The sequence below is a fragment of the Triticum aestivum genome, chromosome 4A, assembly GCF_018294505.1.
Source record: "Triticum aestivum cultivar Chinese Spring chromosome 4A, IWGSC CS RefSeq v2.1, whole genome shotgun sequence".
NCBI classification, from domain to species: domain Eukaryota; kingdom Viridiplantae; phylum Streptophyta; class Magnoliopsida; order Poales; family Poaceae; genus Triticum; species Triticum aestivum.
This window is the reverse complement of record NC_057803.1, coordinates 649,573,277-649,599,274: the sequence shown is the minus strand read 5'-3', so window position 1 is coordinate 649,599,274 and position 25,998 is coordinate 649,573,277. Positions and strand designations below refer to the sequence as shown.

Below are 25,998 nucleotides of genomic sequence, written 5' to 3'. Positions count from 1 at the left end.
AATCAACTACTACACAAATCGACCACAGGATCAACATAATCGACAGCATTTAACGGTGCAACGCAACACAAAACACAGAATGTCGGTCATAATAAAACCATGCACAGTTGGGCGCAGCAGTTACTTTGCCCCATATGAACGGATGCACGATCAAATAAACAGGAGGGAGTGGCTCCTAACTTACATGTTATGTTACACGCTACAACAGCAGGAGATTTCACACTAGGCGCGAGCAACAAACAGCACCTCGGACACGTAGTCTTCGCCCTTCTGCTTGCATCGTTTCTCCATGACACCCTAAATTTATCCAAAAGGGCTTTCATATGAACAATAACGGCATCGGAGTAGGTGTTCAGCAGGCCACGAGGACCACGTCGTAATACCTAACTAACGGCTGCAGAACCAGGTTGAGCTATCACAATCACAGTGTTTTCTCTCATTCTACTCGTGCTCCTCCAGTACACTCCAAATCATCCTGCAGACAAGCACAGAAACAAGAGGCGGTTATTTTCCTTCTTTGCTGGTTGCAGACTTGCAGTGAATAGCAAATAATGCAGGTATATGCTATGTTTACCAGAACAAGGACAAGAATAGGAGGACGATAAGAGCAGCTATCTTAAAAAGACGGCGCTTCTTCTCCCGTGAAAGATGGTTAAATATCTCTGTCACATCTACAAGATGCTGCCGCCGCTCGTACCTGCAAAGACAAAAAAGGTTACACTTATTCGCAACATATAAAACCAAGAAAGGCGCATGCAAAACTTGAAGTGAGTACATCCCAACCAAGTAGAGCTAATTATTAGTTCAAAAACGGATTTAGTAGGGTTATGTGTGACACCATGTTCTGTTGTAAAGAAGTTATTCAGATAGTACAAACAGTAAGTGTGTGAATGACCTTAATCTGACAGCAGGTCAGTGCCCTGAAGTCCCAAAGTCAATATATATATGGAGACAAAATCAGAATTTTAAGGGTGCAGGTCATGTTCTTAACTTCGCTGCAGAGCATGTATTGCCAATTTTAGGTTAGGTATAATTTGCAGCTGTATATGACTAGCTGCTTGATTCCAACTAGTGACGCCATATTTGCAAGCCCATTAAATAAATCTACCCTTCATAGATTTTCACACCAACTAACATGACGATATTGTAGCACAGGCACAGCACTTAGGTGCATCCAAATATCATAGGAAAAATAAAATAATTTCCAAGAACTTAGATCATGAAAACACCTTCAGAACATTATGTGTAAAGTACAAAAGACTGAAGCAGGAGAAGACTTGGGTCCTTATCACTAAATATTTCTATCAAAGCTAACAGTCTAACAGCACATAGAAATATAAAATAGATGTATCAGTGTTCAGTTGAAGCATATTACTATTTCGAACTTCCAGTTAATTTGTTAAACTATGCATGGTACGTTATGTAGCAGCTAGTGTTCAATAAACAATATACTGACCACAGCCTGGAGGAAACATATCAGTTGTTTAAAAAATTGTAAGGCAAACAGAAGACAAGAGTCACTTACAATGTATAATTATAGTACACCATTGGGGCAGAAAGCAGAAACATCGCCCAGTGCCCAGATAAGAGGAATAATGCACTTAGAAGTGCTTGCACTATAAATTCTGGCATAACCACTTTATTGATTCGAGAGGATGAATCAAACGGGTTGATATAATCGAACTCCAGATCTGCCAAGCACATCAACTGTAAAAGAAACACACATCGTCAGGAGCAAGAATAACTTTCTGGCCAAGCTTACTTATTATGAATGTTGTTGATTAAAACGTTAAACATGAGTAATGAGCCATGCAGATTCCACTGAAAGCAATATAAGCAAGGATGAACGATCCACTTCACATGAAACAAAAGTAGTCAGGTTCTATGTTTAATCAGGAACATTAGGAAATACTAAATGCCAAAACAACTCGGCAATCAAAATCAATGGAGATATATATCAACGATTTTCCCTTTGTCCTACAAGAAAATCAAAACTAGTTTGCTGAAAACGTTCATCTCCCATGAAGGGCGCATCTAAGCACAGAATAAGTTGCAGCTAGAACCAACAAAAGGATACAGTAACAAAAGCTAGATAAAGGAAGGCAGAAAATGGAGCCGGGAAAAGTATACAGTGACAAAAAGAGAAGGTTTGGGAAAAGGCAGTAGAAAAGCTAGATACCTCACCCAATCTAAGGGCAAAGATCAGGCACTTGAACACGGAATGTTTCACATCAAGCAAGCTGCAAAGATATTCTAAGTTGATAACCATCCACTACCTGATCTGATCTCTAGAGGTATCATGATAGACTAACAAGTAGCAGGATAGAGGGTGGAACTCGTATAGCCCTACCAAACTGGGACAAGAGCTTGATTGCACATTTGGTGAACAAACGGCACCACAACAAAATCGTCAGTACGACCTTATAAAGATCAATTCTTTTTTTTTACTGAACATACTGTGTGCTAAATACCTAACGGAGCACCTACTGCGTCTACCAACAAAACAAATGAAATCGACTTTCAGAACTGAAACTGAGATTTTCAGAGCTGCAAGACTAGAAACGACGGTTGCCGGGCGTTAATTCTGGGTTACTGCAGGCTAACGCAGGACGAACATGTGGAGATCTGGACGCAGACACCGCGCAGGAACCAGCACCAGGAGCAGGACACGCAGCAGCACCCAATCCCCTGGCGCTCCTGCGCTATCCAGCGAGCCAACCAGAAGCTCCAAATCCGCAATCCGGGGTTAGAAAGCCCCTCTCCAAACCCCGGATCGCCGGAGAATTCGGCTGGGAGAAGGCGTGAATCCGCCGCCCACCCCTTCCCAAAATCTCGGCAGAGTCGCCAGGGGGCTAACAGACGACAAGGCGAGATCGCGCCGGGGCCCAGGGGAGCCGACCGCGAGCGGAGACGAGGCGGGGCGGGGGGGCGCTCACCTGGAAGATGACGAGCACGATGAGCGTGACGACGAGGAAGAAGGCGGCGAGCCAGACGAAGACCATCTCGCCTGCCCTGGCCGCGCTCCGCCTGGTCGGGGGTCGGGGGTCGGGGGCGCGCCGCTGCGGCCGGCCGCCGGCGGGGTGAGCTGTGAGGACACGTGACGCGGGAGGAGGGAGCGGGTCAGGGAGGTGAGATCGCTGCGCTGAGGGAAACCCGATGCGTGTGGCTTGCGATTGCGAGCTGGGTCGGGTCGGGAAGGAAAGCGAGGCCCAAACTTACTGGAGATGGTGGAAAGGGAGGGGCGAGATGAGATGGAACATGGAAGTGAGCTGCGTGCGGCGAGAGCTGCTTTTCACCGCAGGGAATGTGCGTCGCTTCTTCCCGAGGGCGTCCAGATCTCGCCCTTCTGGGTCAAAGCGTGTCTCGCCGGTTTTACACCTGGATTTTCCTCATATTACAGCTAAACTGGACAAATTACAACTAAACTCGACAAATTCAACCACAATTTCAACTAAAATGCATTTTCACTGAGCTCTCCCTCCTCCCACCGCTCTCTCCTCCTCAGCCAGTTTCTCCGAGCGCCACCTTATTAGCCTTGCCGCCTCATGTTACGGCGGCGTCCACCCATCGCGCCAACCTTCGCCTGTGGGGCTGGATGCTTTGCCTCTCTCGTTTCTATCCCTGGTTCGTGTGGGGTCGCGGAAGATGGATGCCTAGCCACACAAAACCAGCACCGTCGGCCGCCACCCCTGCCACTTGCAGCCAACGATGAGAAGAAGCCCGCAACCACCTAAAAGCACCGTTGCTGGTTGTCGTCGCCAAGTTCGACAAATCAGGTCGTCTCATACCACACCATCGTGCCACCAGGAGAATGGAGGAGAACTCATTCATACGAAGAAATGGCCAAACCGTTGCCCGTGGAGGACGACTTTCTCGACACCTTCCTCGTACTTGGTACATCGCGCTCAGTGAGACTCTATCAAATCACTTAGGTACAACATCTATCGAAGGTCCTAGCGATCTCATGCACATCATCCACTGGCCAGAAGTCATAGTTGGCACCGCCTTGGAGCCCACGGTTCGTCATATGCGGCTTCATCTCTTCGCGGTGACGTGTTCACGGTCGAGGACCCGGCTGCTCTTGTAGTGCTTGGGATGGTGTTGCTGCGCTCAGCGCTTATGTATCTTGCCTCGGGTGTGTGCGTGTGTTGTGGTGGCGTGCGTTTGTACCGGATTGTTGTTGGTCGTTGCTTTATATATAAAGCGGGGCGAAAGCCTTTTTCGGTAGAAGTCATAGTTGGCAGAGAAATAGAGTGGATTTGGAGAAAGGGAGATGAAATGAGGCTTGCACATGGGGCCCAACTCTATTGAGAGTTAAGTTTAAGGGAAGCACTAGGTGCAGAATTTTAGTTCCTCAAATTTGAATGTTTTGGGGGAGTCAAGTTTTTCGTAACTTTAATTTCTCAAATTTTAAAGTTTAGGGGAGTCAAGTTTTCCATGCTGAACATCATTTACCTATTGTAGTCGGCAATACATCCCTATGTGAGAATAACACTCTCGCAAAAAGACAAATTCTAAATGCAAGTATGGTTTTGATTTTAGTTTCTTTGCCCAATGAATTCTTCCGGCTTTATATCATAGCTTTATATCCCTATTGCTGACTACTATGATACATCTATGACACATTGTCTCCCAGCAATAGGGATGTATTGCTGACTACTATGATACATCTCTTCTACTATTGATTTTAGTTTCTTTGCCCAATGAATTCTTCCAGCTTTATATCATAGTAGAAGAGAGCAAACAGATTGCAATTTTATGATCTTGTGCATTCAACTTACTCATGCCCGTTCTCCTATGCTTCAAAATTCAAAATGTTATCTTACTAAATCTTGCCAAGTACCTATTATGGTTGCTTAAGATTTTTCTGCAACATGATCTTTCATTACAGTTTTGCTCTTTTTTTTCGAGAGTACGCAAATTGCGTACGTTAGCTTTATAGAAGAAGAAAATTGCAAGTACAAGATGACTACCACTCGTTGCGAACAACAAGCATGGCACAACTCCACATCCGGCTAGTCCAAGGACAGCCACCCATTACAATATGGCCACAACACAAAAGGCCTACCCAAAATCAAGCACCTAGCCGCGTCTCTGTCGACGTCATCACCACCAAAGAACATCATCTCCCGCCAAGCATCTCAAGTCGACGCACCATCCCCCTAGAAGCCTAGGAGGTGGCGAGAGGATGGCAGAAATCGATACAGCCCGGGGAAGACACCGTGTTGGAGTCGCCAATGACGACCATACATAGCGTCAGAGAAGAACGATCAAGGCAGCGACGAACACCGGAGGACCGCAACCTAGGAACTCCATGTCTCCTAGCACGATGCTCCAACAGAGGCACGACGTTGAAGACGCCACCATCATACCGATCCAACACCGAATCGAGGCTTTCGCCCGGAGACAACTGCCAACACCAAAGAAGCGAGGGGAATGATGACACACTAGCTCGACGACGCCTCCAGGGAGGGGAATGACACCCACAGGTGCCATCGCCGCCGGCTTGGACAAAACCGAGCAGGATTTTCATCCGTAATGGTGCGCATCTCCACACCTTGCAGGTTTCGACCATCATTGTCCGAGATGCCTCACACCGCTGTCACCACAGCTAATTGCCGTCGAAGCTGCGCTGCAATGGGTCTCCCCACCTGCACTGCCGAGAGAACGTGGCCCAGACCACCACCAACTCGGACGAGGAGCAGCCGCTACCAACCATGCCCCAAATCCGCCGCTTCGGCCTTCAGCCACACTAGGGGACTGCCACCGAATCAGATCTGACCAACACCTCCACGCACACCCCAGCGCTAGACCTCTCGAGGCAACACCGCGCCCCTCACACGGAGGCAGGCAACAACCCACTGCCCGCCAAGATCCTTCTTGGGTGGGCCTCCTTGGCTGCGGCGCCTCTGTGGTTGGGCTTGCGCCGCCGCCACCAGCAGCTGGCGCACCACCCACATCCGCCACCCTGCAGCACACCACGCCTGGATCCACCGCCCTGCCGTGCACGGGCGACCAACACCACGAGACACGCCGCCGGTCACCCCCACCACCATGGCTGCCTAGGGGACGACCCACTCCGCGTGAAGGGAGACCGTCGAGGGGCACCGCCAGCACCCGCCGCCTTTGACGGCCGGGCGCGGCCGCCACCGCCAGCGCCGGCGGCGGCAGCTGCTGGTCACTCTGTGCGTTCGGTTTATTCGGTTTACATGGTTTGGTTTATACGGTTTTTCGGTTTGTACGGTATCAATACTTCGGTAAATACGGTATGAAATTAAAATACTGTTCGGTTTTGGTATATACCAAATTATTTCGATATGTTTTCGGTATATACCATAATAACCAAAGTTGACGCGAATTTGAAAAGACATAATAATAATTTGCAAATTTATGACTCAAAACACATATTTCTTTTACACAAATACTATATAACTATATATGTAAGTAAATATGCACGCACTGATTCATCTATTGATGGTTATGGACGTACTTAGCATTTTAAAAGAAGAACAATGACTATCTTACAAGAAAAATTATGTGCTTAGTAGGGAATTTGACTCATGTATAAGAAAAATGACAACTTGTATGGTTGTTCATCTCAAGAAATATAAATTTATTTTTTACTTTGATTTATTCGGTTAACTATTCGGTTTTTCGGTATATACCATAAAAATCAAAGTTCAAATCGGTATGAAAAGTTCATACCATACAAAAACCAGAAACCATAAAAACCGTAAAATTTATTTGGTTCGGTTTTTATTTTCGGCATGGTTTTTCGGTTCAGTTTTCATATGCACAGAGTGAGCTGCCGGGGGAGCGGATTTGGGGGCTGCTGGACCTAGGGTTTGGGGAAGCCCCCGGAGCCGGACGTGCGTGCGACCCGGGAGGCAGGGGAGGGGGAGGTGTTGCGCACCAAAAAATAAATAAAGCTTGACTCACTCCACGATCAGTTTTGCTCTCTTTCCAATCATGAACCATGTAAAGCCCAATACACCATCATCCTTTGATGATCTCCAAGTTGTCTTTTTTATGGCTTCGTAACAACGCATGGGCATTATGCTAGTAAACTATAAGTTATATGTAGCAAAATAATACATTTAAAAACTACATTCAAATATGATTCCAAAAAAAGAGAAGTGCATATTACACCCCTCAACTCTAGCCCTAGTCTAATATACACCCCCAACTCCAATACCGTCTATTTTACACCCCCCCCCCCCCGCCCAACTCTCAAAACCAGCCAGAATTCAATCCTCTCCTCCTCGTTGACCGGTTTTGACCCAGTTGATCAGTTTTGACCTGTTGACTGGGTGAACAGTAACTAAAAAACAAAAAAAAATCATTTTTCAACGAGTGAACAACAAATTCAGGAAAAAAAAGTTGGAAATAAAATTCAACAAACGATTTCGATTTTTCACCGGGTGAATAGTAAATTACAAAAATACTATTTTTTTCAAAAAAATCCGAATCCCTTTTGTGTGGACAATTTTTCAGTGCGTGATGTATGTGCCAATTTTCAGCTTGTTTGGACATTTGAGTGGTATCTCAACAAAAAAAAATCGGCCCAAACGGTACATGAACAATTAACTATTTCACAAATGTCACATTTGTCTTTTTTGCTGAGAGCTATTCAGATGTCCGAACAAGCTAAAAATTGGAACGAACATCACGCACTCAAACATCGTCCATGCAAAAATAATTCAGAAATTTTAATTTATTTTATTTTTCTGAATAACTGTTCACCCGGTCAAAAAAATAAAAATTTTAAAAACCAATTTTTTTGTTTTTTTGCATTTTTCTGAATTTACTGTTCACCCGGTGAAAAATGATTTTTTTGAATTTTTTTATTTCTTTTGAATTTACTGTTCACCCAGTGAACATGTCAAAAACGGTCAACAGGGAGGGGAGGGTTGAATTGCGCCTGGTTTTGAGTGTAGGGGGGGGGGGTGTAAACGAGACGGTATTGAAGTTGGGGGGTGCATATTAGACTAGGGCTATAGTTGAGGGGGTAATATGCACTTCTGTCTTCCAAAATTTTTTATGACATGCATTAATATTTTGCTAGTTAAATGTGTGGTCAAACTTTGACCCAAAATACTATGCGGACAAAGAAACCTAGATGTAGATCGTAACTAGTGACAGAGCCAGCAAGGGCGAGTTGGGGCCATGGCTCCTCCATGCTGGAAAAATAATCCTCAAACCACTCCTATAATGTCATCTATAAATCTCTAAATCTTATATACCTAAATAGTTCATCCTCACTAAATCAAGTATCTTAACATGAAACTATGCCAATTCATCATGCTACCATGCATACCTCACAAAATTTAATCCTCTCATCATGCAACTATACCACTCCACCATGTCATTATCCATGGGAAAAGACCCCCCCTAACAAGCACCATGCACACTACTCATACTCAATTAATATTTTACAACTATATAATAATCCAATATAAAAAATACATGTACTTTGGTTTCAATTCTCATACATACCTAATAATAAAGGGGCTATTGCTTCTGGCGGTACGTCCCGAAAATTGCCCCCAAAGTTGTAGATAAAAAACGTTTCACACAGGGTAATCCTCCTATACTGCGCTCTGTGCGCTGGGGGAAGACACAGCGTGCCCGTTTTGGGCGGCCCTGATTTTAGTTTTCTTTTCTTTCTTTTCTATTTAACTTTTTTCTACTTCAAATAATTTGGGAAATCTAAAAAGTTCCAAAAATTGAAAAAAAATGAGAATTTTGAAATAAAATTTTTAATACATCATCAATTTTTTGTGGATTCAAAAAATGTTCGTGATTATATAAAAAATATTTGTTTATTCAAAAACTGGTCGAAATTGTGAAAACAAATGTTCAGGAAATAAAAAAATGTTCATGATTTTTTGAAAACTTAGTGTATTAAAATGTTAATGAAATTGAACAAAATTTCACCAATTCGACAAATGTTCATGAAGGAAAAATATTTTAAAATTTCAAAAACTGTTCGTAACTTATAAAATTGTTTATTCATTCATAAAGTAGTTGATTAAAAAAATGTTCGTTAAATCAAAAAAATGTTTGTCAATTTCAAAAATTGTTCCACCAATTTCGAAAACAATGTTTATCCATTCTAGAAATGTTCGCCAATTCAAAAAAATTGTTAAAAAATCACAATTTTTAAAAAATGTTTGCAAATAGTATAAAATTAAAAAAATCACAATTTTTTTAAAATGTTTGCAAATAGTATAAAATGTTCATGAATTGAAAAAATGTTGTTGATTTTAGAAAATATTCAAAAATCTGTAAAAGTGTTCATGAATTTGAATAATGTTCACGATTTCAATATGTTCATGAATTTTTAAAAATGTTCATACCTTCGCGAAATTGAGAGTGATAGTGTATCTTGGTGATGCAGCAAAATGTGATCATGACAATTGGAGATTATGATTTTTTTATCTCCCGTTTCAATGCACGGGCCCTTTTGCTAGTATTGCTGATACAAGTATTCTTCTTTCATACTGCGGGATCTCATAGAAATCACTGCATTCAATTCACACAACAACGCGCGGTGTATCTTGTTTGTAACTGTTTGGCTCCTACGACTAAAAATTAAGCTCTTCTCTTCTCGTCTTGCTGTACGCCTGTACCCAACTAGTATGAACTTGAACATAGCTTTTGTTTAAAAAAAACACTTGAACATAGCTTACATCCCTATCTGCCACAGGCCGTTGTCACGCTGAATGATGTGGTGCTACCGAGTGTGTGACCATATATACCGTCGTCAGAATTCGGAACAAGAAAAAACATCACTGGCAAATGCTAGCCATCTGGTAATTAACAGTACATATTACAGTATCAGTTACACACTTGGTTGCCTGTGTGTGCCTCACAGACATTCTTAAGCTTGAGGGGGTCAAATTTCCCAATAGTAGTAGTAAGAGAGAGGAGCAAATTCAGTTTGGTGAATTTGCTTTAAAAAACTTGTGACCGTTTCTTTTTCACGAAACCCCTATCAAATACTCCCTCAATCCCATAATATAAGAACGTTTCTGAAACTACACTAGTGTCAAAAACGTTCTTATATTTTGGGACAGAGGAAGTACGATGGATCTCACGCGAAAGAGTGAATTACTAAAGAGAACACAACGCAGCAAGAACAACCAAATGACAGCAGCAAACATCTGAACTCAGGTGCTCAGCTCACAGCAAGAACCACCAGATCAGGGTTGATATTAAAAGATGCTTCATCTAAGAGAAACCCAGCTGTTCACACAGGTTCTGAAGTTTAGAACCGCAAGGGCAGAATAGATAGCTGAAAGCCTGAAACACACGAGCTGCTGGGTTTTTAGGTGTTGTTCTGAATTCTCAACAATCTGTTGCTAAAACAAGACATTAAAAGACAAAGGAGGCAGCTGATGTACAAAACTTGAAGGTGTAGTGTGTACAGTATAAACTGGAGTAGCTTTCATGTAGAGCTCCTGGATAAAATCTGAATCTTGTTCACACATTAGAAACCCCTTTCCTGCCCCCTTGGCGGACACACAAAACAGCATAACTAAAAGCACCATCGATAGCTCATAGGAAGAACAGACCGCGTTTTTCATTTACACGCGAAATGCATAGTCTAAACGGAATGCAGGACCATCAGCTCGCTGCAAAAACCTCTACATTTTCCAGTTATCATAAAATGCATGATCTACAAAAAGTTGCAGAATTATCAACTCATTGCAGGAACCACACAGTGAAAATCGCATCACAGCGATGAATGTCAGAAGAGTGACACTGCAGCAACTATAGTATGACCAGCATCACTACAAAATTGTTCAGCCCTTGGAGGCCTGTCAGGGGAACAGAGCAAATTTAACTAGCAGAAGAAACACGAGTGTTGCCGAGTTTTCTCAACCTATATTCCCATAGGCAAAAGTAGGCGTCCAGTTCTGCCGTCATCGCATCCGAGGCGGCGAAACTTGTGAACAGGTGAACTTTCAGGACTCCTGCTCCGATCTTTCTCTACGTGCGTCGACATCGGGGTGTCGCAGCTCGTGATAGACTGGATCAGCAGAAACAATGAGGCAGTTAGGCGGCAGCCAAATAATCGATAACAATATAATGATAACATCATGAAGGCAAAACCTGAAACAATATGATGTGCAGAAAACTAAGATTCTATGCACTATCTATTGTAGCAGGATACAAGCTGAATTTTGTTCACTGGATAGTAACTTAGTATATTCTCTGCAAAGATGGAATGAGATGACTGAACTTGGATGGGCATTTCAGATTAGTACTATCTTCAAAGTTCAGACCAGCTGAATTATCTGAATCGATAAAAGGAGTGCGGAAGCATGCTACTAGGTTCAGAGTTCAGACCATCTACAGACTGATAAATCCACATGACATGACACCTACGACTATATCCATTCAAAGTTTCAGACAGGTCCCAATCCTAACAAAACCTATCATTATATCCCTTTCAAGCATGATCTCAGATTAGCACTCCACCAAAGTAAGATTCCGAATGTCATGTTCATACAGTAAACAGTATCTACTTCTACACCAATATCTGTGCATTTCTCACCAAAGAAGATCAGTAGGAAGTAGGAACTAGGAAGAACATCAACTATCTAAATCTCAGAGATCATCAATACAGCTCATGTACAAAACCTGAAGGCAATACAGCTCATGTGCAGAAACGAACACATTCCATTTCCACATCTGAATGTCATGTGCAGAAGTTGTGACATGGAGAGAGGGAGGCTCTGACCTTGGGTCCCGGAGAGCGCCACGATAATCTCGAGGGTCTCGCCGTCGCCGCCGCGTGGCAGGTCGACGACGAGCGGGGTGAGCCTCCCGTGGCGGCCGGCTCGGACACAGATGACGAAGCCGTCGGGCAGGTCCGCCTCTCCGAAGGAAGGCACCACGTGACGAAGCCGCGGGGCAGGCCTCCCGTTGAGGACGCGGACGCGAATGCTGAGTTCCTCGCTCAGGTGGAAGACGGACCTCCCGAGGAACGGGAAGTTGTGCCAGCCGTTCTCCGGGTACAGCCCCTGGGAAAAGCCGTTCTCGATGAAGAACCGGATCGTCCGCCATGCATCCCGCTCTTGCCGCCCGAAGATGATCCCGGAGAGGCGCCCCTGGACGCGGATCTGCAGCAGTCGAGTCGCAAAGAACAAAGAAGAGTCATGGCACAAATATTGAGGAGATCAAAGAAGCACAAATGCGACCGGGAATTGCAATTGAGAGGCGAGAAGAGTCATGGCGGGCGAGCGAGCGAGCTCACCGGAATCGGGGGTGGAAGGGCAGGCGCGCCCTCTCTGCGGGGGATGCGCTCGACAGCCCAGCGCGCCATGGTGGTGATGTAGTCGCCGTCGACGCTGACGCCGTTCTTCCAGCGGCGGTACCTGCCGTTGGCCCGGAGGTAGTGGCCGCCGACCGTGCGGAGCATGACGTCGCCCTGGGAGCCCGCCCTGACGGCCTCCCACATGATGTCCGGAACCACCGGATGGTCGTAGTCGCGCTGCTCTGCGCGTGAGCCGCGGTGGCCGGGCGGCGCCGGCGCGGCCGTGTTGGCGGCGAGGTAGCGGCCGTAGGCGGCGCTGTGCAGGAGCAGGTGCACGCCGCGGCCTCCGTTGGGGCGGAGGTGCACCTCCCACGCCGCGTTCAGCGAGGCCCGGCTCCGGCGGAGGACGACGCTCTCCCCGTCGTCGGCGGCGTGGAGGTACCCGCCGAGCGCGCGGCTCCGCAGCCGCACGTGGTGCCGGTCTGGGAACTGATCCATCGGTCGCCGGCGATGAAGGGCAGAGGAGGTGGGCGCTGCGCGGTGGAGGGCGGTGGGGATGAAAGGTTCTTGGTTTGCAGGGGCTCCGGCGACGGCGAGGCGGAAGCTGTTGGTTGAGGCGGTTACGCTGGGCGCCAATGCGAGGTATTTCAAGGTCGCCGTCCCGGGCTTTGGCAGAAGGTGGGCCTGCAGGCTGTTTTCCCGGCCCAACCCACACAGGGTCGCGCCAGTCACCACCAGTGGTACCGCTTGCTACCCTGGTGTGCGGCATTTCCTATTTGGCGCCACAGGCGCCAGTTAACGTGCATTTCGTTAAGTGGCGCCTGTGGCGTCCGTCAGTGGGCCGGCCCATCTAGGCGCCGGTTGACGATTTTTTTAAATTCTATGAACTTTTTTGAGATTGATGAACTTTTTTGAATATTGATGATGTTTTTCGAAATTTAATGAACATTTTTCTTGAAAATGGATGAACTTTTTTTTTGAATTCCATGAACATTTTTTAATTTCTATGAACACTTTAGAATTTAATGAACTTTTTTTCAATTTAATGAACTTTTTTTAGATTGATGAAATTTTTTGAATATTGATGTATTTTTTAGAAATTTAATGAACATTTTTCTTGAAAACGGATGAACTTTTTTGATTAGTGAACTTTTTTTCAGTTCCATGAAATTTTCTAAAAATACATGAACTTGTTTTCAATTTCTATGAACTTTTTTCAAATTTGATGAACTTTTTTTTCAATTGGAATGAACTTTTTTTCAAATTGATGAACTTTTTTCAAAATTGATGAACCTTTTTTAAAGATATGAACATATTTTTTCAAACGGATGAACTTTTTTTCTTTAAATCTGTAAACCTTTCTTGATTTTATATTTTTGTTGTTGGAGGTTTTTTCTGCAGAGTTTCAACAATGTTATATTCTCTCATGCCCTCCAGTTGTTTCTGCGCGAATTGGTTGTAACCTTGTTGTTTTATGAATATAAGCATGTTGACCTAAAAAACATTTTGATGTTTGTCTTTCTTTGTCTTTGTGTAATTGTCTGACATGAAATTATGTGATGTGATGATTGGAGCCTTATTGTTTGAGCGAGTTGGGCTCTCATGACGCCAACAGCCAGCCTTCTCCCCCATTCGTCGCCCACCACCCACCCCTAGATCCGTTGAGACGCGCCGCCGCTCTATGTCCCTCATGCCCATCTGCTTGTTGACATATGTTGAGCCCTACAGTGTGGGGCTCGAGGTCGTTTTGGGAGAAATATTTGACTTCGAACCCATTGCGAAACGACCATGGATAGCGCGCGGTCGTTTGTCGACCGTCTGTTCCTAACGGGTCATTCGATGGAGCCAGATCAGGCGTTGGATCGGGCAGCGTAGGAGGCGTCGTTGACCCCATGGGTTCAGCGGGAGAGGACAGTGGGGCCTCCTGGTCAAGGGCGTTAACATCCCCCCTTCTTGAGTCGCGGCTTGATCCCAGGCGACAAAATTTGGGAAACGGTCTTGGAGCATCACGCAATCTTCCAAGATAGTGCCCATCGCTGCATTGCCAGACCATTGCACCTTGACTTGTTCCACCATTGAACCATTCTTCTGGTGCCACATCAACTATAGTTCTTCCACGGAAATTTCTAGTTCGTCGGAACATATAGGAAGTTCAGGAGCAACAACCGTACCAGGGAGAAGTGCTTGTCAGAGTTGTGAGACATGAAAAACATGATGGACTAAAGATTGTGGTGGAAATGGCAGTTTATAGGCCACATTGTTTATCTTCTCGATGATGGGATAATGCCCCTAGAACTTGGAAAAGAGCTTATAGTTGGCGCAGGGGCAACCAATGTCTGCACATAGGATTACAGCTTTGGGAAGACACTGTCAGCCACCGAAAACTTGTGAAATGAGCGTTTCTTCTCATCATTGAGCTTCATGTATTGGCAAGCACGGTGGAGATGCTGCTGGAGCAAGTGTTGGACGACTGAACGCTCTTCGACCCATGTTTGCAGCAATGACACTGATCGTGTTGTATCCGTTGTAATTCCCAAGTGCTTAGGCTCATGACCAGCTTTGAAAGGAGTCATTTCAATAGCAGATTGGTGTGAGGAGTTACACCAGACCTATGTGAGAGGGATCCAGAAGCTCCAGCAGCGAGGATATGCATGAGTGAAACATCGCAAGAAATTCTCTATGCATTGGTTTACACACTCTGTATGGCCGCCTTTCTAAGGTGGGTGTGATGGCAACATTAGGGTCTAGGAGTGGGAAAAGAGAGTGGAGGAGGAGGGGTGGATTGTGCGATGGGGAGGGGTCAGGATTGTTTTTTGCGTGGTGTCGGGCTATCAAATCCAACATGCCAGACTCAAGGAATCTAAGCAAAGAGGGAGTGGGATGCTTCTATACACCCTTTGGAACATCTGTAAAGAGCAGAACCGCCGCATCTTTTATGGCATGTGCATGAACCACATCGAGGTGGCGGCCCTGACTTTTGAAGATATCAACTAGAGGGCGATGGTTTTTCCTACGCCACAAGCCAGCAAGGGTATTGGTTAATTTGCATGAGTGTGTGTCGGGGAGTTTTCACCAAGTTCCTTCCAAAACCATATCACCCCTGTACATAAATCATCTATTTTCTTCTTCTATACAAAAAGGCAATGTTCTCACCTGTTCGGGAAACAGAAAATTTCACCTGTAAGAGCCGATGCATTTAGATTTTTTTGAGCCATGAACTATAGAACAATTTTTATACGGTGTATTATATAAATAAATAAGCATACAAAATATTTACAATAGGGACAGAAGTCACCAAAAGCCTAAAGAAATCTTAAAACATGTTTAGACCAATCTTCGTTCTTGCGATGGAAGGCCAATCACTCAGCAAGCCATCCAAAGTGTAGGTCGGTGCCCTCATCATCTATCCTATCTCTTGAGAGTAAAGCCATAACCTTACCTACTACACACAAACACGCGCTTGCAGCCGCGCACACACAAACAAAAGCATGGTGCACCTGGTTACTGTTTGATACACATTTTGTGGGTAGCCATACACGTGTGCTGATAGTAAATAGTAATAGTAGATATCTTAAAACCAGCAAACAACCAAATATTTGCACACTATTGGCTACGTATGCACATGTTCATGTACTCATTAGATAGTCCATATTTATAGGTTTAGTTTCATACTTTACATCTTGCTATTTCAGTTTCATACTTTACAACCTGGTTTCAGTTTCTTACTTGTACTACATAAGTTGATAAAGGAATTAATACATGCATGCAAATAGCAACAACAACAACTAAATTTGTTCATACATGGAAGCCCAAAAGTTTAGTTTATGTTAACTTTCAAGAAAGACAGTCTCTTTGTAAAGTGATCACTTTTTAGAAAAGTGTATTGAGCAACGTACAACAAATATACCATTTTCGATATTAACACACTTTCTAGGTACCAATAAAAACATACTTTCTGGGTTGTGCTGAACATGCAAAATGAGGAGATATTCTCATCCACCGACTCTTTGCAACATGTGTGTTTCCTATATATTTTGATTTGTATTTCTTTTATCAATCGGCATAGCTATTCCAAAGTGCAAGATACAAAAAGAAGCATCTCACTTGAAACTTAATTATACAGTAGCATATATATATGCCAATAAAATCAATAATTTTATATTTTAAAAAATTAGTTATTTTGTTTACTCACGGTTCAATGCTTTCACTATTCTTCACATCAAATACTTGACAATTAATTAGAAAACATGGAAAATATTGTTCGATATCATGTACCAGTACTTCTCATTAATTCATGGAATAACTTTAAGGCAATTTCTAATTATCTTATTAACATAGAACTCTTTGTTTGAAAGCACTTACTAATCAGATGTTTGAATATATGCTTATATCGACAACAACAACATATATTTATCAATTTTACAAAACTATACTATTGTCTGTGAGAGGTGCAGTTTGCTCACATGTGCAAAACAATGTCAATGCCTCACATAGAGACAACTAGACCAATAAGTGTAAAAGAAGGAGACAAGCAAGTGACAGAAGCCATATAAGGAAGAAAGAAAGAAGCCACTAAAAGTAATATGTAGTAACGCTTGATATTAGTATATATAAATAGCTATAGGTGTTACCAAAACACATATCAACAAGGACAACTTTAACACAATAGTGTCCCTAAATTGATTTCACACCTATATTCAAGTCTTTTCATGGAGAAGGTAGAGGTTTTCATCGTCGGAGCAGGTCCTTCTGGGCTTGCCACAGCAGCATGCCTAAGCAAACTCTCTATACCATATATCATTGCTGAGCGTGAAGATTGTGTTGTGTCGTTATGGAACAAACACACATATGATCGCCTCAAGCTCCACATCGCCAAAGAGTTTTGTGAGCTACCCCACATGGCATACCCAACTGATTCGCCGACCTACCTTCCCAAAGATCAGTTTTTAAGGTATATGGAGGATTATGTCAAGCACTTCAATATATCCCCAAAGTTTAATACTACAGTTGAGTCATGCATGTACAATGAGGTGAGAAAATGTTGGGTTGTCACGACACATAACAAGGTGGATGGCCCAACTATGTATGCATCCAAGTTCTTGGTTGTAGCAACAGGTGAAAATAGTATGGGATATGTTCCAGAGATTGTTGGCCTACAAAGCTTTCCTGGTGAAACAATCCACTCATCAAATTACAAGTCTGGAAATGATTATGTTGGGAAAAGCGTTCTTGTTGTTGGATGTGGGAACTCTGGCTTTGAGATTGCACATGATCTTGCAGTGCATGGAGCTAATACTTCCATCATTATTCGTAGTCCGGTACGTAAATTTCACGATCCCACTTCTATTATTTTCTTAGTTTTTTCTCAGAAAAATCATGGTTGAGGTTCTACTAAACAAGTTCTTACATGGGTAATTGTGAAGTTGCATGTTATGACAAAGGAGTTGATCCACCTGGGCATGGTACTCTCAACGTGGCACCTTCCACTGAAGCTTATAGATCTTATTCTTATGATCCTCGCATATATCTTATTAGGTGATTTATCAAAGTATGGAATTGTGAGGCCTAATATTGGTCCACTCACCCTAAAAGCAAAAACTGGTCGGTCTGCTATCATAGACACTGGCACCACTAAGCTAATAAAAAAAAGGTGATATCAAGGTGAGAGCAAAATCATGCTTATAAACAAATATACACATACTATATGGGGAATGTGATAGACTAATTTAAAAATATTTTGTATGACAGGTATTCGGTCCAATATCATGCATTCGAGGAAATCTCATAGAGTTTGCGGATGGGAATGAGAGGTACTATGACGCTATTGTGTTTGCCACAGGTTATAAAAGCACTGCCAATATATGGCTCAAGGTATATAGACAATCATTTCAATTTATCTGAAAGAACACCATTATTATTATTTATATATAACATCATAGTAATATGAATAATGTATGATGGTAAATAAGTCAAACCAAATTTCTAGCTTAAAAGGACAATCGGTTTCAACTTATAGTCATACTAGTATGCAGGTATGTGCACAACATGTCAAATCTCAATTCACGGATACAAATCTTGCTTGCTTCAAGCACTGCACCTTGGCATGGAAAGCTTCATTGAGTCAATTGTTGTAGTCGTTCGATTTTGGATGTAAAGCTTTACATGCTTAGAATTAGTATCTTATACTATAACCAGCTTAAAGAAACTCCACCAGAACTTTCAATTCTCGTTGACATGATTAGTATGCATGCTGCAGATTCTCACGATCCAGCAGCCAATACGTGTGCCATGACCAGCATGCATAGATGGATTACAGCTGACAAGTGAACTTTACCTACACTGGAATATAGCAATGGTTCTAGAAATCAGTAGTACCTTTGCTATATTGTAGCCTGTACTTTAGCCACAAATCCCAACATTTTGGGCCATACCATGGACTCTATGAATGGCAAGCTGCTTTTTGGTGTTGAGATTCAAAAGTTTAAAACTCATACACTATATATAGTAGTATAGAAATTTTCTCCAAACATTGTATCATATTTTTTAAAATATTCTTATAAAAATATTTTAATAAATGCAGAACGACATGAATATGCTAAATAGTGATGGCATACCCAAAAATGACTTCCCCAACCACTGGAAAGGTGCAAATGGACTCTACAGCGTCGGCTTTGCAAGGAGGGGATTGGCTGGTATTGCACATGATGCCAATATTGTTGCAAGTGACATCCATACCAATAAGGAAATGCCATATTTTAATTAGGCTCTCCTAGTACTTCATCACATTTTCTAGATCATTCATCCTGAAAATGATCTCTGAAAATGCAATAGCTTGGTTTGTTGTTAAGTGTTTATTTTGGTGAAGTTGATTTTATTGAAAGGGATGCAATAATGTATTATACTTGAAGTATTGTATTGTACTTTTATTGTGCCAACTTTTTGTGTGGGGGTTCTATCATGTTGACATGTGTCCACTAATTGAAATGTCTTTAGATATTTGTTTTGTGTTGAAATATACACAAATCTTTATATTGTTGTTTGAGCAACCTTATTAATCTCTACAGGAACTAGTACCAACAGCACGTAACTAGAAACAACAAACTCGTAAGACGTAAGAGTGGATTTATTTAGAGAAAACCTATTTTTGTTGTAATCCACAAAAATTCTCTTCAAAATACCCAAATAGAACTAAGAAGAAACTAAGCCATATTGTTTGGTACTTTCCCTAAGATAACATGAGGTCGTCTTGAGAGGCATGTTACTTTTCCGTAGAACATGAACTACATGGCCGGTTTAAAAAAACTATGATAGTCTATAAGTCTAAATATCAGCCATGTTTTTTTTGTACCAAGCCATCTCTGATATGAGCTCTATTGCATACTTTTATTTGGAACTACATTCAAAGTAATATTAATCAAGAATTAAAATAATCTTTCTTAGGAAAAGGTGGCATTGTACTATTGAAACACGTATTTCTATCATTACCTGGCTTAAAGAAAATATTTGTTCTAGTTTGACCGCTCCCCTTGTCCATAATTGTTCTCCTTGCCTTCACTTTGCAGCATACCACGAGGCATCTCCAGCATTAGGATTTGAGTAACTTTGTTGGTTCAAGTGTAGTGTCGATTCTTCTCCTATTCTGTAATCCAGTTTGAGCAGACTAGCTCCCCTATTCTGTAATCCAATGTCGAGATAGATGAAGAAAGAGTGGTGCCAGGGACGGGCAATTAGAGTTTTCATTGTGGAGGGGCAGTGAAGATTTATTATAATAGTTCATGAATAAAGAAATACTGACCGAAGGGAAAATTGAAGGGTATGATTTCAATAGACTACACAAATGGGTCAAATATAGCGGCCGACAAGTGATTACCTTCTAGGACAATCTATCACCAGCTAGCCAAGTTTAGGTCTGTTTGTGATAATCATCTTGCTGAGCCTGAGAGTCGATATCACTGACGGCTCTGGAGTGGCCGGTCAGTGTTAAGGCTCATCACTGATGCGTCTTCAAGGTCGGTATGTGATGAGGGGACTATGCTATTTGGATCTATAGTAGTGAAAGTGCTACAAAGGCCCAAATCAGTTGCCCCCCACATGCCTTGGAGGGAAAGCTAACTCGAAAGAGGAGTCCTAGGAGGACTCCACCACCTAGGTCGACTAACCGCTCGACCTATTTATAGGTAGTAGGGGGTGCATATATAGGAGGGCACTAGAAGCCTCTCACATTTGACACTTTGAAGTCTCAACCCTCTCTCTTATGTAGATTCGATCTATATCGGAAAGCAACTAGGTTGTTTATCTATCTAGTTCTTCATGTAGTTTCTTCGTGCTGTTCAATGGAGTGTTGCAGTACTATTAGACTGTTACACATGGATACTTTGGAGGTGTCTTCTTCCTTTTCGACACCAGATAGGCGGATTTTTCTACGGAAAATTCATGCGACTCGAAGCTATACCATAGGTGCGGGAATCAAGAATATTCACCAGCCCTTCTTCCTCTTCTGCTGCATTGATCATTGGTGAGATCATCATTACATGTACCTCCATAGTCTTCCTGGGCTTGTTTGTCCACGTAGAATTTTTGTTGTGTAGCACATCCCGCTATAGTTTCTATCATGGAAAAATCTCCCACCAAAGCACTAACAAATCCTTTAACACTAGAACTCCAATGTCGGAGGTTATTACTTGGTTCCAAATTATTTCATGCCTATTTCTCTCTGAACTACTCAATTTCTCACAAATCTTCTGCTTGACAAACTTCAGTAGGTGACAAACAATATATATCTATTTGCATGGATGTCGTATCTATACATGACATGATGGCATATTCATATAAAAGTAAGGAGCTCTTCTAGAAATCCTAGTGCCATGCCTTGTAGGTACGGAGTCGAGTGCAGATAAGAAAGCAATCCTACGAATAGAAGCAAATTGATTAAGAGGTATCTTTCCATAGTTCGGTGCAATCTAGGGGACCACAACATATTGATGCCGACTTAGAAGCCAAGATAGGATGCATATAAATGGACCCATATGCCCAAGAAAAGAACAAGTAACTTGTGAGCTATAAAACGCCAATAAGATCTGCCAAATCTGGGTTAGTTCTTTTAGCCACAAACTCATCTCATAGCCATACAAATTTTTGTAAGAAGATCATCTCAAGGCAAGAAGTAGGGCATTTATCACATTAGGGTCCATAACCATGGTAATTTTTTATCTCATCATCTTTCAAGCTTGATTTCGTTCACTAGAGGGAACATATCTTTGAACTAGCCTCTTGATTGTAATGATTTCCTTTTTTCCATCATGCTGCAGTCAGATGCCATCCTGCTCCTTGATCCTCAATCTCAACCATTCAATCATTTAGCTGCTTCTCATGAATATGTTGAACTTAGTTTGTTCGTGGTTTGGTCTCGATGCATTTTGGGATCACCTTCCTCACTTTGGTTCCGAGTTCCAAATCAGTGTGTGATATTGCTCCTTGGAGCCTCCCATCGTTTAAGGGCAAGTCATCGCTTCAATGTATCTAGGTTGACATACTGACTGCAAATCGCAACACCAACCATAAACACCTAACAAGGGCATAAAGTCGCAAGGTCCAAGTCTACCTAGATCTCACCTGAGAAGAACATCTCCGATTAGCTCATTTTTTTCATGCAAGAGACAAATAACTATTGATGGGCAGGGCACCCTGGTGCTTGAGCTGTGCTAATCAATTCAATGTCGTTGGGTCACCTAAGTCAAAGCCATTGTCAATTACGCACAACATGATGAGATGATTGGAGCTCTTGGTCTTTCTCCATGCATAGAAATTAAAGTCGATCCACATGTCCTTGCATATGCTTCGAGAGTAGAATCTAAGATTGCTATCGTGAAGGACCTCATTGAGGATCCCGCGGAAGGCATTTTCCTAGGCGAGATTGATTTCAGTTTTTTTGCCTAGATGAGCTCAATATAGGGCCATTGTGGGTGCTAACTATAGATTCACAATTCACACTGATCATGTATTAATGGTTATATGTAGTAACACGAGGTAATTTGGGTGATATAGGGAACCCGCCATGATACAAAATGATATTTAAAATACGCGAGAGATGGTGTACCAGTGTGTAGGACTGCAATGCAGGTAGTAACCATAGTATCTTCCCCACACATATACATCGTCATGTCCTATATTTGTCTTATACAAATATGATATTCACTTGAATATAGGTATTTTTTTGTTAAAAGTACTATATGGGCGTGAACATACCTTACGATCTATCAACCCGACACATAGTCATTACAAGGTATGTACTCGGAGGAGTTAAGGGTGTACACTACTTCATATTACTATCATATTCATGCATAGAAGATATACCCTAGTTTGGTCGCGAGATCGGATAGAATTTTATTGTATTGAAGATTGTAGACTTATCGATGGAGAATGCACCTCTATATAAAAGGGTAATCAATATCTAGTCCTACTAAAGACTAAAGCCATTATAATAGCCACTCTCATAAGTTCTAGCTTGTAGATGCAATTTAGGTTGTATACTATATACGCATCTTATAAATAAACGCTCATTGCAGGAAGTACTACTATCACCAATCTATGAGACCTAAATGTGCATAAACATTGTTTTTTGTCTTCAGCAAGACCACTTTGACTTCTATGCCATTGCAACACAATCACAATATCATCAGTGATGTATCTCTAGAGCCCGGAAGTGAAATATGCTTTCTCCACTAAATAGTGACAGCAAAATGTATCAGGTTTGCACAGACAAGTATAATGAATCATTCTATTCTATGAATTATTATTAACTAAACTATTCTATTTATATTATCAACATAAAAGGGTAGGCGTTGTGTGGATTATATGTAACATGCTCATTTTTCACCTTAGTGAAAATCTGGATTCGGCATGAACTCAAGTTGCCACTCATAGTAAATAATCCACCACCTCCACACCTGCGTGTAACCAACCCGATGACTCTCCTCCCTCATCTCATGATTCCACCAATCCATACCTAGCTGATATTTAGCATCTTCTTGTCACTAGTGGTTCCTAATATGCGAATCCATGGCGACAATGTCACACCGCCTTAACTTCTCTCCCGTTAGGGTATCTCCAATCCCAAAACCCAAATGGACAAGCCCATTTATCCACGTACCTAACACTAGCCCCATGCCCGAATTTGCCTACTTTTTCCTCTAAGTCTTGAATTTCATCAATTCGCAACAACCAAAAGCAATTCGATGATACATATAGCACTTCCAAAGGATTGGAAGATGAATTGTGCATGACGAACAATTCAACATGTCAGCAAATCAAAGAAAGTTCATACCTTGACATTCTAAGGCCTTCTTGTTGGTGTGACACTTTTGGCGGTTGCATGCTCTGCGGGTTCGGCCCGGTGGTGGCCGCACTTGTTGGCCGTTACGACAAGTCGAAGGTGTCCAACATGGACAGTTCCATGGGTCTAGGTAGATCTGTTGCAGTGGCGGCAACATGTGAGGTGGGTGTGATGGAAATTTCGAGGTTTAGGAGCGGGAAAAGAGAGTGGAGGGGGAGGGGTGGAGTGTGGGATAGGGAGGGTCTGATTTTTTTGCGTGGAATGGGCTGTCTGGTCCTATGTGCCAGACTCGAAGAATCTAAGCGGCGACAGAGTGGGATGCATCTATACACCCTTTGGAACATCTAGAAAGATCGAAACCGTCACATCTTTTATGACACGTGCATGAACCATAGCGGCGACCCTGATTTTTGAGGATATCAACCAAAGGGCGGCTTTTCCTAAGCCACAAGCCAGCGAGGGTATTGGTTAATTTGCATGGGTGTGTGTCATGGGTGAGGTTTTTTGCCAAGTTCCCTCCAAAAACATGTCACTCCATGTACATAAACCGTCTATTTTTTCTTCTATACGAAAAGGTAGTGCTCCTGTTGGTCCGGAAAAGGAAAATTCACCCATACGACCCGACTGAGACAAATAGGTGCAGAATGGAAGAGCCATTTGGATGCGTTTAGACCGATTTTTTTAACCATGAACTGTAGAAAAATTGTTCTACGGTGTATTATATAAATAAATAAGTGTACATTACAATAAGAGTGATAGAAGTACAATAGTGACAGAAGTCACCAAAGTCCTAAAAAGCTTAAAACATATTTAATTAGATCAATCTTTGTTCTTGTTATGGAAGGCCAATCACTCAACTAGCCATCCAAAGTGTAGGTCGCTGCCCTCCTCGTCTACCTACTACACACAAACACGCGCGCGTAGCCACGCTCACAAGAACACAAGCACGACACACCTGGTTACTGTTAGATAAACATTTTGTGGGTAACCATATACGTGTGCTGATAGTAAATAGTAATAGTAGACATCTTAAAACTAGCATACCAACAAATATTTGCACACTATAGGCTACGTAAACACCTGTCCATGTACTCATTAGATAGTCCGTATTTACAGGTTTAACTTCATACTTTACATCTTTCTATTTCAGTTTCATACTTTACATGTTGCTACTTCAGTTTCATACTTTACAACCTGGTTTCAGTTTCTTACTTGTACTTCCTAAGTTGATAAAGGAATTAATACATGCGTGCAGATAACAACAGTAACAACTAAAATTGTTTATACATGGAAGCCCACAAGTTTAGTTTATGTTAACTTGTAAGAAAGACAATCTCTTCATAAAGTGATCACTTTTTAGAAAAGTGTATTGAGTAATATACAACAAAAGTGCCATTTTAATTATACAGTAGCGTGTATGCTTGCCAATAAAGTCAAGAGTTTTATATTTGAAATACTACCATATGCACATCTAGTGCATGGCTTTATCCATTAAGAAAATTATTTATCATCCCATTTTGTGAAATTTCAGTTCTTTTGTTTACTCACGGTTCAATGCTTTCTATTCTTCACATTAAATACTTGATAGTTAATTAGAAAAACATGGAAAATATTGTTCAACTTTAAGGCGGTTGTTAATTATCTTTTTAACATAAAAATATCTTTGTTTGAAAGTACTTACTAATTGGATGTTTGAATGTACGGTTATATCAACGACAACGTATATTTATCAATTTTACAAAACTATACCACTATCAATGAGAGGTGCAGTTTGCTCACATATGTAGAATAATGCCATTGCCTCACATAGAGACAACTAGACAAATAGCGGTAAAAGAAAGAGACAAGCCAGTGAAAGAAGCAAGAAACAACATCCATCTAAGGAAGAACGAAACAAGCCACTAAAAGTAATACATAGTAACGGTTGATATTGAAGGAAATATGCCCTAGAGGCAATAATAAAGTTGTTATTTATATTTTCTTATATCATGATAAATGTTTATAATTCATGCTAGAATTGTATAAACCAGAAACTTGATACATGTGTGGATACATAGACAAAACACAGTGTCCCTAGTAAGCCTCTACTAGACTAGCTCGTTAATCAAAGATGGTTAAGTTTCCTAGCCATAGACATGTGTTGTCATTTGATGAATGGGATCACATCATTAGGAGAATGATGTGATGGACAAGACCCATCCGTTAGCTTAGCATGTTGATCGTTCAGTTTTATTGCTATTGCTTTCTTCATGTCAAATACATAATCCTTTAACTATGAAATTATGCAACTCCCGGATACCAGAGGAATACCTTATCTGCTATCAAACGTCACAACGTAACTGGGTGATCATAAAGATACACTCCAGGTATCTCCGAAGGTGTTTGTTGGGTTGGCATAGAT

General features: G+C 42.1%; 2 protein-coding genes and 1 pseudogene across 2 annotated transcripts; 1 reads left to right on the top strand and 2 right to left on the bottom strand.

Moving 5' to 3' along the window:
* Positions 1–27: 27 nt before the first annotated feature.
* LOC123087868 (protein cornichon homolog 4) lies at positions 28–3,278 on the bottom strand. The gene is made up of 4 exons (XM_044509989.1): positions 2,937–3,278; positions 1,526–1,707; positions 575–697; positions 28–475 (listed from the first exon to the last, which is right to left on the bottom strand). The coding sequence occupies exons 1-4, from the start codon at positions 3,000–3,002 to the stop codon at positions 442–444; spliced, it is 405 nt and encodes a 134-aa protein (XP_044365924.1). The 5' UTR covers positions 3,003–3,278; the 3' UTR covers positions 28–441.
* Positions 3,279–10,537: 7,259 nt separating this feature from the next.
* Positions 10,538–12,879, bottom strand: LOC123082879 (uncharacterized). Its single transcript, XM_044505099.1, has 3 exons — positions 12,266–12,879; positions 11,750–12,131; positions 10,538–11,035 (listed from the first exon to the last, which is right to left on the bottom strand). The coding sequence occupies exons 1-3, from the start codon at positions 12,761–12,763 to the stop codon at positions 10,971–10,973; spliced, it is 945 nt and encodes a 314-aa protein (XP_044361034.1). The 5' UTR covers positions 12,764–12,879; the 3' UTR covers positions 10,538–10,970.
* A 4,047-nt stretch (positions 12,880–16,926) lies between these two features.
* On the top strand, positions 16,927–19,232 carry LOC123082878 (probable indole-3-pyruvate monooxygenase YUCCA11; annotated as a pseudogene).
* The last annotated feature ends 6,766 nt before the right edge of the window (positions 19,233–25,998 follow it).

What these genes read in the sequence shown, in the direction of transcription:
- LOC123087868 (XM_044509989.1), bottom strand. Translation starts at nt 3,002, where the DNA reads ATGGTCTTCGTCTGGCTCGCCGCCTTCTTCCTCGTCGTCACGCTCATC. An exon ending in GTGTACTATAATTATACATT is followed by an intron (nt 698 to 1,525) that starts GTAAGTGACTCT and finishes TTGTCTTTGCAG; the next exon opens with GTACGAGCGGCGGCAGCATC. An exon ending in CTATTCTTGTCCTTGTTCTG is followed by an intron (nt 476 to 574) that starts GTAAACATAGCA and finishes GCTTGTCTGCAG; the next exon opens with GATGATTTGGAGTGTACTGG.
- LOC123082879 (XM_044505099.1), bottom strand. Translation starts at nt 12,763, where the DNA reads ATGGATCAGTTCCCAGACCGGCACCACGTGCGGCTGCGGAGCCGCGCG. An exon ending in CCCTTCCACCCCCGATTCCG is followed by an intron (nt 12,132 to 12,265) that starts GTGAGCTCGCTC and finishes CGACTGCTGCAG; the next exon opens with ATCCGCGTCCAGGGGCGCCT. An exon ending in GGCGCTCTCCGGGACCCAAG is followed by an intron (nt 11,036 to 11,749) that starts GTCAGAGCCTCC and finishes CTGCTGATCCAG; the next exon opens with TCTATCACGAGCTGCGACAC.